The 14371-nt window shown below is 33.1% G+C and overlaps 1 protein-coding gene across 1 annotated transcript in view; it reads left to right on the top strand.

Annotated features, from left to right (window-relative positions):
• Window positions 1-14371, top strand: part of LOC113518178 (intraflagellar transport protein 122 homolog) — a 28161-nt gene that overhangs the window by 6174 nt on the left and 7616 nt on the right. Inside the window, exons 3-15 of the mRNA XM_052896643.1 lie at window positions 5309-5519; window positions 5682-5829; window positions 6211-6365; window positions 6694-6891; window positions 7494-7631; window positions 8332-8460; window positions 9255-9419; window positions 9726-9866; window positions 10332-10429; window positions 10994-11147; window positions 11924-12082; window positions 13125-13285; window positions 14228-14356. Of these exons, the coding sequence (XP_052752603.1) occupies window positions 5309-5519; window positions 5682-5829; window positions 6211-6365; window positions 6694-6891; window positions 7494-7631; window positions 8332-8460; window positions 9255-9419; window positions 9726-9866; window positions 10332-10429; window positions 10994-11147; window positions 11924-12082; window positions 13125-13285; window positions 14228-14356 (1986 nt within the window). The remainder of the gene's footprint in view (window positions 1-5308; window positions 5520-5681; window positions 5830-6210; window positions 6366-6693; window positions 6892-7493; window positions 7632-8331; window positions 8461-9254; window positions 9420-9725; window positions 9867-10331; window positions 10430-10993; window positions 11148-11923; window positions 12083-13124; window positions 13286-14227; window positions 14357-14371) is intronic.

The raw sequence follows: 14371 nt of genomic DNA, 5'->3' as shown, positions 1-14371 counted from the left end.
ATCATCTTCCTATGTCATTGTCAGGCAATGACAAGACAATTATTTCATCAATCACATACCTACAGTACTACTACAGTAATTGATGCTTAAGCTGATGTAAAGCTACTTTCGAGATGCTTTTGTCTATTTTGTTTTTGTAAGCCTTCATCAACTATAGGAACAAACTAAATTGCAATAATACTACTACTATTTTCTAAACGTTTTTTCCTATCAATCAATCAATAAATATAATAAAATCGTAACTGGTCGCTGCCTGTACATGGAAGATATATAAGAAAACACTATTATAGGGGGGCTTTGTAAACGCAATAGAACCCAAAACAATATAAAATTTTTGTTTGTTTGTCTGTACGTTTGTGCACGCTAATCTCAGAGACGGCTTAACCAATTTGAATGCGGTATTCACTAATGCGTTGCGGTTAACTTTACTTAACATTTAGTGTTTGTTGTAGTTTAATCGGTTCATAAATAAAGGTATGTCGATTTAAAGAATCATATATAAAATACTATAAAATATTCGAGCAGTTAAAATGGCTGAAACAAGTTATGAAGGTATTAGTAGTACGTAATTATCATTTAAGTATATAATACAATATAAGATCAAATTTATGAAGAGTTCTAATGGGAATGATATACATAGTTAGAAGCAGGCAACGCTGTGGGAAACAGTTAGTAGATAATAAATATATTTGCGAACAGTCAGATTTTCGCTTTTGATAGTTAAATTCAATTAACGAATATACCTAAAATAGCCGTTGAAAAGTAGTTTTGACCCCGTTATAATTACCGTCCTTCATTGAAAACATAAGTGATCTTTGTTAAAATGCATAATTCCACTGACATGTTAGCTGCTTAAAAATAATACATTTATTGATAACATTGTAGCTAACAAAGAACAAAAACCAGCATATCAACATATTATCTCACTTTTGCCTTAGATCACAATTACTGACATGTATTAAAGCTAGTCGCCACGAGTTGTCGTGGTCCTATGTACATTTTATTTAAGATTTAATTCATTTAATTATATTTAAGATTGTTTTGACACCATATAAACAAACGTTAAAATTACATAACACTTTTACGAAAGAGTACGCGTTAAAAGTTTTTTTAGGAAATCTTAATTTTCACAGTATTTTTTTCCTAATGAACTCATAAGAATATAAAAAATGATGCGAACAATGATGTTTAATATATAATCATTAATTTGCATTCATATTAGTAAAATCGTATAGAACCTAGTAGATTAACTGCAACACGGTTATAGGTAGGTGCATGTTACATAGTAAAATCACTACCCTCAGACGGCCCACCTTACCGAAAGACACGTGAGACGGAACATAATTTAAAAGTCTTGTAAATAAGTCATAAACATTTACAAAAACAAAATAATTCACTAGAAGTGACAACCTTTAATTTAAATAAATCTGCAATCATTATCTGAATTAACGTAAAAAAAAATTGTGGTGAAAAAATATTATTACTGACCTTCATATACTGTTGGGAGTTTAGGAGAACTGCTTTTCTTTCTCAGTGATTTCACATTATTAAGTTTTTTTATTTTTATTTTCATTTGATTATATTCATCCTGACGATTGAGTTTTCTTTTACCCATTTTTTAATTCAATGATTTCAACAACTTAAAGAAAAAAAAAAAGAAACACAACCGATGTGGGGGTACTAGCGATCGGTAATAGCGATGTTTTGGATTGAGATTACAAGTGTGTGCAAATCGTTCATAGTACGTCACTTTCATTCCAAAATCGGTCTTGAAAACGTGCAGTGACGTTTATTTCGTTACCAACATAACTTGAAAATATCGAATGAATGAAACAGATAGTACTTTTTTTCGTAATATTACCCACGAAAGCTCAAGATGCAATTTAATATTTTAGGATTTATGAATTTTGGAATGAAACGTTAAAGGTGGTATATAAAAATGTTTATTGTTTTGAGATGGATGTCCTTGTTTAATTATTTGTATATTTAATTTTCCAGTCATAAATATATTGGTAAGTTATAGATATTTTTAATTTATTCATTTTATGAAATAGTCCCAATAATAAAGGTCTTTAAAAATTCTGTACGGAAATTCCTAAGTTCATAATATTATTATTATACGTTTAAACCAAACGACTGTACATCTTTTAAAAAAATATTTCTATAGGTTCGTTTACATTATTTCGGTCGCGTTTCGCTTCGACTACAAAGTTCGGGCTAACTGTTTCATGGTAGCCCCTCAAGCTTTTTTTTTAAATGGGTGATAATGAAACGGTAACCCCGTGTAGAACGTGTAAAAGTTACAATTACCTAATTTTGTTACAAAAGACGAAATTTGAAATAGAACTATAATCTTATGACAATAATATTATGACATTATAAAACAAAGTCCGCCCGCTGCGTCTGTCTGTCTGTCTACAGTGCCTAATCTATTTTAGAGGGGAGTGGGTATAAGCTATTGTTAGAAATGCGAACTACCAGTCCCATTGCTAGTAATATACACAGTCAGATCGACCTCCACTTGGCCTCATGGAAACCGTTGTACTGAATTCCGGGTGTATTCATCATGATGGGCTAACTGACCTGCCTTTTTATTCTCACCTATTATTCCTCACAAGTGCCTCGCCAGCGTATACCATTAAAGCAATGGGGAGGGGTACCATTTCATTATCATCTATTAAAAGAAACCGTTGGAGATGTAACAAAACAATGTTCAGTGGAATTGTTCCTTTCTTATAGGTCGTTTGCGATAGCATATGTCTATCTTTTAAGGATAGCTTACTATATCTATTTTAATCTCTTTAAAGAAGGTCATTTATAAGATGGTAATTGGAAAGTTATTTAGACAGATACGATGTTACTTCTTATCAATTTAAATACGTTAGTTACCTTAAGCATTTTATGCCCATTATAATATGATTGCAAGCAGGTTGGACTGTCCTAACGTTGGTCACTGTTGTGGGATCTCAAATGGGATCCCTCAACGATGACCAAATTTGTCAAATTGTTTCTTTCATTTATTTATTTTATTGTAAGGTGTACTAACATTAGACTAAGATTGTGTTACTAACAAATTGGCCCGTTGTAGCCTGTAATAAAGATATTATTATTGCTCGTTACACAGTACAGTTCGACATTCAAAACAAGTGGTTAGGTTACAATCGTTAGTTTTTTTTACAATTAGGTTAGGTGATGATTGGTTTCAATGTGGGTACTTAGGTAGTAAAAATTCCGTTTCCACTAAGACACTAAATTGGTTTCATGAATGGGTATTTTTTTTTTTGATGTGTGAAAATGGTGTACTAACGAGATACGTTGGCGGAGCACCAGTGAGGGGTGATAGATGAGAATGAAAACAGACCAGTTAGTCCATCATGATGAATTCATCAGGAATTAAACATAATAGTTTCCAGGGGGAACCGCGAGGAGGTCGACCTGGTTGGGTATATTGCTAGCAATGGGATTCTCAGTCTCCATTACTAACAATCCCTTTCCCCCCATGAATGGGTACTATGTACTATTACTCACTAATGAACAGCGTCGCGTATAGCATGAAGTGAAAGATAGTAACACCGGAGGTGCCCAAGGATTAGTCAAGTTACTTTAAAAAACTAAACATTTCTTTTTTTAAGTGTTAATGGACTACTTTTAAAATTGTATTAGATCGAACAAATGGCTTTTTTATTAACAATTGTTGTTTATGAGATTAATTAAATAAAATAAAGAAATTAAGCTTCTTTTTAATTAAATAACCACGTTATCATCTGTTGAAGATACCAGCACGTACCAAAGAGCTAATGAAATAAATTTTTATGAAAAAAATTGACATGATTAGAAATAAAATACATTAAAAGTACTCCCAGTGGGCTGAACATTGTGTTACATTTGTTTCCAATCCACATACACATCGTGCAGTTATGCTGTCCTTGTCTGATGTACGCAGACGATCTAAAACTTTTTTATGCTATATATAATTATAATTGTTATATATAATTGTTTATAATTATCAAGAATGTGCTCTAATTCAACAGGACTTAAACACACTTTCAGCTTGGTGTCAGATGAACCGGATGTTTCTCAATATTAAGAAATGTTTTGTTGTTACATTTACTTATAAAAGCACAAAGTTTTATATAATCACCAATTCTATGGTGTAATACTAGTACGTAATAATCTCGTTAAGGATTTAGGGATTTCATTTCATGAAAAATTATCGGATCGTAATTACTACGATTATATTAGCAAAAAAAGCGAATAAACTCTTAGGTTTCATATACAGATGAACTAGAGTTCTTAAGATCTTAATCTTAATCGAGATAGTTACATTACTCTCTTCAATAGTTTAGACTGAAATACTCTCGAATATGGTTCTTCAATTTAGTCCGCATTTTACACTGTACAAATATTTTAAGAGAATTAAAAAACTCATAAGCGTTTTTTGTAAACTTTAGCATACATGCATGGTTTCGGTAGAACACTGCAATCTTATAATCAAAGATGCTTAATATTACGTTTCCTTATCTAGTATCTTTGATCTAGTATTTTTATATAAGATAGTTCACTCAATTGTAGTGTCCCCAGGGATGCTTGGTTCACTGAATATAAATACAGATTATAATTTACGTAATCCAAAGATATTTATTTTATAGGCCCAAAATGTTTGTATATCACAATAACAACCCTTACTTAGATTGTGTCGTCTGTATAACCAGCTTCCTCTTCCAAATAAGTCTGAAGCCGGGTTGGTACCAGATATTTTCGACTCCAGATCATCGATATTTAAATAAAACGAGTTAACATTATCGTTCAAAAATTAATGAGCACAAGTCCTGTGAGGGACGTCTTTAATAATCTTGCAATTTTTTGATTTAGACGTATAAGGACGATTCGCTAATATGTTATAAAATACAGATATAAATATAAATATCCACTATATAAATACAGATACAAATATAAGGTACAGAGGAATAACACCTGAGTCCTCAGGAATGGCAACGCATGGGAGGTATCATGGGCGAAACAGTGTACTTTGTTATGTTCATGGTACTGCTCATGTCTATAAGCGATGGTTACACTTTCTATCAGGTGGGCCGTCAGCTTTTTTGCCATTCTAAGTTGCATAAAAAATATAGTATCAGATATGAAACATTTTCATTTTTTCGATATGGATATCAATTTCGACTAAGTTAAGTAAGGTTGATTTATGCCATCAAAGGGTTTTCAGTTTCAGTGTTTGCAGGTCATCAGTGGCAGCAGCCTCAAATAGTAATTTCGCATTTTAAACCTAAACAAAATTATTATGTTACAGGCACAGCGAAGCAATTCAGTGTTTGGCCTATAATCCGGTGACAATGCACCTCGCGTCATGTGCCCTTACAGATTTCGCATTTTGGTCGGCTGATGTTAAAGCTGTACAGAAGTATCGAGTATCTGGCCGTATTACCTCCTGTGCTTGGTCATCTAATGGGCAACATTTGGCAATAGGTTTGGCCAGTGGTGCAGTGTCTATTAGAGATAGGGTTAGTATGTGTTTATTCCATATTTATCCAATTTTAGTTTAGTCTTTTTTAGCAATAAGGGCACTTCTCGTCTTCTCTCTGTGATCTATATTTTCTAACTTTTGCTTTTCCTAAATATTGTATTGTTATGCTGAAATCTAATCATATGTTTTCTAATTCCAGTTAGGTGACGAGACTCAACGTATAACACGGGATGCTGCAGTGTGGGCAGTAGCTTTCTCGAAATCAACACTTCTTGTTACTGATTGGAATGATACTTTATCTTTTTATAATGTACAGGGCCAACAAATACACAAAGAAAGAAATATTGGTAATAATTTGCATATAAACATACAGCCATGAAATCTCTGAAAAAGTAAAGATTTAAAAATATGTAATTTTACACAAAAACATCTTAGAGTTATATAGTCATCAACTATGAATGGTTTATGCGGGAAATGGAGATGCAAGTAAATTGTTGAAGTCTTATTGAAACTGCGTCGTAATTCATTTACGCAATTTAAAAAAAGGAAATTCCGATCAATTCGCTTTTTTATTTTATTTATGTTATGAGATATTTTGCCAATTTCGATAATTACTGTTGCATTCGATTGGATTTACTCTTCTATAGGCTACTTATAAATTTTGTTTCAATAAAAAAATATTTTTTTTATGGGACGGGATCTTAAATAATATAAAATTTTTGTTTTAGGCTTAGCGGCTCTTTCAATATCACTGTTAGGCGCTTTAGTGTTAGTGGGCGGCGTAGGTGGCTGGGCTGTGCTCACAGCTGAAGGTGTGCCAATATTGAATACACCACAGGAATGGGTATGGTCTATCATACCATCGCCTACATTTAATACGATGGTAGGTTATTTATTATATATATCAAATAATATCTATAAAATTTGTGTATAGATGTTTTTGACTAAGCGTATGCAAAGCAAAGCGTCATGCCATTATAAAGAGTTTTATATAAAGAGTATTAAGAGCATAACTTTTGCAACAGCAAGATATTAATACGTCGTTGCAACCCAAGAGTTCGAGAAAGGTTCTTTTGATCTGAATTTACAGATTTGAAGCCTGTGAAGCGATTTCTATATAGATTATAGCTGCTCATGTTGAAGACTCGAATCGTAGAACAAATTGACTTAAAAGAGTTACTTCCTATCAGTACAAGTAATTTTATTTTCAGGCTGTGGCGTGCCAAGATGGTACTCTATGGTGTTACCAAGTGGTATTCAGTACAGTTCATGGTTTATATAGGGAGCGCTATGCATATAGGGAGAATATGACTGATGTCATTGTACAGCATTTGACTACTGGGAACAAAGTTCGGATTAAATGTCATGACAGAGTGCAAAAGATTGCTATTTATAAACATCGATTAGCGGTTAGTATTGGTTTGTACATTTATTACCTGTTAATTGTCTATATATAAAACTTGACATAGAAGTAAAGATATATTAATAAAAACTAAGACCTCCTACAGACTTTTTGTAGCTGTTAAAATATTCTGTCTTTTTCTTTTAATGCAATTTTTTCAATTTGAAAGACAGTGACAAAACACTCCAATAGATAAAATAGGTTTACAGGACATTTTAGTTTTTATGAATAAGGAGGTTATTGTAGGCTCATATCTTTATTTCTATGCATAAAATTACATAAAAAAAATTGTGAAATATCATGATCACCAATTTGCAAATAATCAAATATGGTTGGAATATATATTAAAAAGATTTTGTCAGAAGGGTATAAATTTTTAGAATTGTTGTTATTGTTTTAAGTGGACAAATATGATTATAATAATATAATTATGTCAGTCTTAAAATATATATTAGTACATATATATATTGTTACATGTTGTATATAATATACAAATGATTATACTAAATATAGCTTGCATGTGACTAAGCAAGAATTTCTTTTTTTTTTATCTTAAGTGAACTTAATCACATAGTGGCAACTAATTACTTATAAAAATTACATAAATAGGTCCAATTACCGGAACGCGTGGTAGTGTACGAACAAGGGGATGTCGAGGGCATGCTGTATCGAGTGAAGGAAAAATTGTCTCAAAAGACGGAGTGTTCGCTCCTTGTAGCCACGAGTGATGCTTTGCTTTTATGTCAGGTAAAACAATACCTTTTATTAGTGATTATGATATTTTGAGCAAATCAGCATTATATAATATATTACAGTTTTGATGCCCTAATTATTATTTTTTAATTATCCTAAAGACTTCATTAGGAAATTGTAAAATATTATTTTATTATAATATTACAATATATTTATTACAAGTAAGTGTATTCTTTTTACGAACGTTGTATGTGTCGCAGGAAGGAGGACGTGAGGTTGCCTTAAAAGAGGGACAGATTGTGGTTATACTTATATAGTATTGTAGTATTATTATTACCAGAGGGAGACTTTGTACAAAAGTCGTTTGCTTGGGTACCTCTGTCCCATTCGTGTTTCAACCATGAAGCAGTTGTGTTTGCATGCCTGTGTTTCGGTTTGAAGGGTGGGATATTACAGGTGGGATATATGTGAATTTACAGGGTACAGAGGAATAACACCTGAATCCTCAGGAATGGCAACGCATGGGGGGTATCATGGGCAAATCAGTATACTCTGTTATGTCCATGGTACTGCTCATGTCTATAGGTTACGGTTATCACTCTCCATCAGGTGGGCCGTCAGCTTGTTTGCCATTCTAAGTCGTATAAAAAAAATTACTTATTGTATTACACTATATTGTTTGAATATTCTACAGAGTATATAGAATCGAGTGTTATCGGTTATATTAGTATATAATGATTTACATTCTTTTCAGGACACGAAATTAGTAATGATAGGACGACAGATACCAAAGTCGTGGACTGTGCCAGCGCCGATACGTTACGTTAAAGTTACCACTTTGTATTTTGAGGAGGTGCTGTTGCTAGGCCTTCTTAATGGACAGGTGAATTATACACGCAGCACATAGCAGACTATACATTTAAAATTAAAATAAGATGCGTTTATTACCAAAAAGAAAATAGAAAGAAAATGAGATTTATAAAAGAACAAGAATATCACTTATATCAGAATTTATATCAAGTTACATTATGAAAAGTCAACATTACCCATCAGTCCCCATATTTTTTTAATAGGTGATGATGGAATGGTAACCATGCCTGCGCTAACGGTATGCACTGGCGTGGTGGTATACACAGTGAGGGATGATAGGTGAGGATGAAAGTACAGGTCAGTTAGCCCATCGTGATGAATGGAATTCAACGCAGTGGTTTCCAGGGAGACCATGTGGATGTCAATAAAATTTTAATTGGTCGGTGTGTGTATATGGAAGATATATAAGAAAAACTATTATAGGGGGGTTTTCGGAACGCAGTAGGACCTAAAACAATTATTTTTAGAATTTTTGTTATTTAGTGTTTGTTTTATTTCAAACGGTACATAAATAAAAAAGTTATATCAATCTAAAGAATCACATAAAATGGTATAAAATAAACGATCAGTTGAAGCTTTATAAAGATATTAGGTTATAAGGTTAGGTTATCGGTTATAGGTTAGAATATTAATTATCATTTAATCATATAATACAATATAAGACCGGATTTATGAAGGGTTCCAATGGGAATGATATATGGAAACTACATAATTAGAAGCTGGCAACGCCGCGGAAAACGGCTTATAATATCATTTAATAATATTATCATAAAGAAAATTCTTATTTAAAATAAAACTTTATTTTAGATCTGGCAAGTGGAACCTACCGATGGGGATTCGAAAATGGTACTGCAAACGCCGGGCAGCGTGCGTTGTCTTGACGTAAGCGCGTCACGGAGTCGTCTCGCGGTCGTCGATGACGCGTCCGTCTGTCGTGTCTACAGTTTGCCCACAGGAGAATTGTTGTACACGGTCAGTCTTGGTATTCAATTGATCTTAATTGAAAGAAGAATAAACCCCCCTAGATAAGTGGTAAAGGAATCTACCGACATCCCACTCATGATATGCCGTAAATTAGTGGTCACTATTAAATATTATTAAAACAAGAATCTTTACCTATGAAGCACTACTTTTATTTATTATGTGTTTTAATTTACCTATCTAATAATCTTAAAAAGTGATGTTGTTTTTAGCAATGTATTTATATCAAAATTCTCTAGAGCTATATGATTGATCTAAATTATGTAAGCTAATTGAAAATATTCAATTTATAAACAGGAAGAGAATGTCTCCTCAGTGTCATGGAACTCTTGGTGTGACGAACTGTTGAGTCTATCCGGAGGTGGCTTGCTGTCTATAAAGGCTGGCCACTTTCCACCTGCCACTCAGCCACTGGTCGGCTCTGTTGTAGGGTTTCAGGTAATAAATTCAACTAATATTATAAATGTATCATAAATTGTCAGGAAATGTGGATAATTGTTACTCAATCATGCTTAAATACCGGAACCAAACACCTCAGTGAGGCTAATGATCATACTTTACGTAGTGTCAATAACCTCCGCCTCAAATTTCCCACTTATTCTTCTTCCCTTTACTCTAAATCCATTATTGTTCAAGCAGCCCGCCTGTGGAACTCACTACCTGCCTCTATTCGGTGCGCTTAAACGACTATATCTGGTGGTCACTCCTCTATCCACCACCCGTGGGCCTCATAGTAGTTTACAACTCGGCAGTGTAAAGAGTATGTTAGCTATCAATAAATTACTCTTGTAGCGATCATACACTTTAACGCTTTCTTTCTATGTCTATTATATCAAACAAAGTAATTGTTACAATATAAAAGATCTTGTTATACAGTGTTTTAGTAATACTTTTTTTTTACAGGGCGGTCGAGTGTTTTGTCTACAAGCCAATTCAATGCAAACTATAAATGTGCCGTTATCTCACGCAGTACACCAAAATGTCCAACAAAAGTTATTCAAGTTAGTATATATTTCTATTTTCAGAATATTATAAATAAAAATATAAATAAATGAAATGTGTACAATAATTTAAAAGTTAATCACTTTATTTAGATTTTAATTTTATAGTATGTGGTTTGCATCAACAGTTTATATTTATAAAATCATTTGTCCTGATTTACAAAACTGATAAAAATTTAAATTTGGAACTTAGATTTATTTTATAAGTATTTAGTACTCGTGCAAAGCTGCGGGCGACATCTAGTATAGTACAAATTAAATGTATAAACATTTATAATAAGTCACAATATGTACATATAGTTTTCGTATTTTTTTTATAACATGACTAAAACATATTGTGTATACAATTTGTTATATTTCTGTTATTTATCTGTACTCTGTAAATTCACTGCTATATCTCACCCTTCAAACCGAAACGCAGCCATGGAAACACAACTGCTTCACGGTAGAAACACGAACGGGACAGAGGTGCTCAAGCAAACGACTTTTGTACAAAGTCTCCCTTTGGTAATATAATGTGACACTTAGAAATAAATAAATATGTATTATTGTTGCACGTTACAGTGAAGCATATGCGGTGGCGTGCCTCGGCGTGACAGCGTTAGATTGGGAACGACTCGGAATGGCGGCGTTAGAAGAACTCAGCTTTGAAGTTGCTAGGAAGGCTTTTCAGCGGAGCGAGAATATCATATTTTTATCTCTCATTGATCATTTGCAGGTATGTTTATATATATAACTTCGTAAAACAAGATAATATTTTTTTATGATGAAAATGGAATGCCAACTCTGCCTGTGCTAACGGCATACGCTGGCGGGGCACCAGTGAGGAATGATAGGTGAGGATAAAAAGACAGGTCAGTTAGTCTATCGTGATGAATACACCTAGAATTCAGCACGATGGTTTCCAGGGGGGATCGCGGGAAGGTCGTCCTGATAGTGTATTGCTAGCAATGGTACTGATAGTCCACAGTAGTAATAGCAGTGGATTTACAGGGTAAGAGGATTAACACTTGAGTCCTCTGGAATGGCAACGCATGGGGGCTATCATGGGCGAAACAATATACTCTGTTGTCTTTGGTACTGCTAATGTCTATAGACGACGGTTACCACTTTCCATCAGGTGAGCCGTCAGCGTTTATACCATTCTAAGTTGCATAAAAAAGTGTTCTCTTAAATGAGCACTTATTAATAATATTTACTTTTACATCCTTATTATTAAATATTAAAATTAAAATGTTGCTGCACCTCGCCATTGCATATTTATCTATAATTTAATATAATTTAATTACAATTCTCATTATTTATATTATTATTCATATTGTTAATATCTTTGCTTATTTAATGACATTTATTAATTTAATTCTATTTTAATGTTTATCAAACACAAGGCATAAGAACATTTAGATCTAATCTACCAGTGTATTGTATTGAAATGTTTCGCTGTATCTTATGTTGGTAATCCTATAAATAAATAATGCTACTGTTGTGTCGCAGGAGCGCTTCGAGGCTGGGGAAAAGCGTGCAGTAATTACAGGTGAAGTGCTAGCTTATCGCGGTCGTTACGCTGACGCGGCGCGAGCTTTCCACACCGCGGGACGAGATGAGCGCGCCCTCAATTTATACGTAGACTTAAGGATGTTCAATAAAGCGCAGGTAGGTGCTTGTTTGTTATTATTTAGAATTATTTCACTTTATCATTATATTATACATATAAATAAATAATTATGGATTTATAAATAACACACCTTTCATGTACACCTAAAGGGACAATAATAATATATTTATATTATTATTGTCCCTATATATTATAAAAAAATCCCGTGCCGTACAGTTCATTCTCTTTTCATTCATTTCCAAATTCTCTCAACAGATATTCATGAAATTTCGTTAATGTGTTTTGTTTCCTCCAACTTGACAGATAGGATAGTTTTTAATTTCTTTGTAAATGTTAAAATGTATACTGTAAATATTTTTTCATTGCGTTAACTTAAGAGTTGATTTTTTATATTAATTTCAGTTTGATATTTCTATATGTTTCTAGAAAAAAGTGTCTTGATAGATGAATAGAGAGATTACGGTGTAATACTATTAGTAATCGTTTTTTTCTTTTAAGAAGGTACAGAACTCCTAACATTGACCAGTTAGGTGTTCCTAGAACGCATAACAATGTTTGTCGTGTCAGCCAGTAATTATATACAATTTACAAACATTTATCAATTATGACATCTAAAATAATATTACATACTAGCTGTTGCCCGTGACTTTGTTTGCGTTGCCGTCGTTTTTCGTAAAATAAGTAGCCTATGTCCTTCCTCACGGTTCAGTGGTTTTGATGTAACAGACACATTTCCCTTCACGACTCTGCTCCTATTGATCGTAGCGTGATGAAAAGTATACTAGAACCTGTCCAGTAGTATGAAGAATAATTGTACCAAGTTTCGTTAAAATCCGTCGAGTAGTTTTTGTTTCTATAACGAACATACAGACAGATAGACAGACCGACAAAATTTTTACTGATTGCGTTTTTGGAATCAGTATCGATCACTAATCACTCTCTGATAGTTATTTTGGAAATATATTTCATGTACAGAATTGACCTCTCTACTGATTTATTATAAGTATAGAAGATATAAGTATAGATGTTTCATCTGCTGCACGTTAGTTAAAATACAGATATAGTTTTAATTAAATTTAGGAGTATGTCGGCGAAGGGGAAGGTCTCGCTGCGCTAGCACGTCGTCGGGCAGAATGGGCGCGGCACGTGAACGAACCTCGCGCGGCTGCTGAGATGTACTTAGCGGCCGGCGACGTGAAGCGAGCGGCGCAGCTTATGGCGGAGAGTGGCCGGAGGGATATGTGAGTGTTTTGGTTTGGGCAAACAATGACATAAAAATTTTTATCCACGATATATACTATTTACAGTATGATCACTGTCTTAACAACTGGATATTCCAAAAGTCTTTTGGTCTATTTGGTCTGTATAAATGTATGCTCCTTTGTCCCACTGATATGTAGGCCGTAAAACAGGATATATTTCAGTTTGAACATGCTTTAAAATATATTCGTACATATATATATTGTATGTTGATGCTATTTTGTTTATTTTAAATAACTGTTAACTACTAAATTTTATTTTAAGATTATTTATATAATATGTAATAACTTGAGGATTATCTTGTATCTTGAATCGGCTTAATATGACTATTGAACGGGAAGCCAAAGCTGAAACATCATATTTTTAATGTCTTTAGAATAAATGACAGTTTTGACATCTGTCATTATTTCAATGACAATCAAATTGCTATTGATTATTATTATTGATGTTTTTGTTATGAATTGTTTCGCGGTATTTTGATTACAAATAAATAAAACTTTGCCTATTAGGCAAAGTTTTATATTATTGTGTTGTTAAAGTATTAAAGTTGTAAATAGTGTCTGCGCGTTTTACTTTTGATCTCTTTAAAACGACTAAATCAGGAAAAAAGATATGTCAAGATTGTATTATGTGAAATATTGAATGATAGATAAAAAGTATCCTGAGTACGCATTTTATTGTAACTAAGGGTCCCAGATGGTCCCGAAATTAGTCGAGCTTTCTCAATTAAAATACAAGTAAGTTAAACCGATAGTAATTACTTTAAAAAAAATCTATCTAAAAGGATATACTTACAGATTAGTCCATAGAAATTTTAACTAAATTACTTTAGTAGTTTATTTTTTTAATCCAAATAATTGTTTTTTCCACAATTGAAGTCAGATTTTTTAAAGAACACGATCATAAATTATATCTATCTACAGGTTAATAGAATTGGCCCGTAAGCTGGATAAAGGTTCAAGCGAGTCATTGCGCTGCGTGGCAGAGGCGCTGGTTACTGCAGGCGAGCCAGTTACAGCCGCTGACGTGTACCAAAGGCTTGGAGACTATAGGTATAATTAAAAGAA

This window comes from Galleria mellonella, unplaced genomic scaffold, assembly GCF_026898425.1.
Source record: "Galleria mellonella isolate WM207_F2 unplaced genomic scaffold, CSIRO_AGI_GalMel_v1 utg33, whole genome shotgun sequence".
NCBI classification, from domain to species: Eukaryota; Metazoa; Arthropoda; class Insecta; order Lepidoptera; family Pyralidae; genus Galleria; species Galleria mellonella.
The sequence above is the reverse complement of the archived record's forward strand: the minus strand, read 5'-3'. Positions and strand labels throughout refer to the sequence as shown.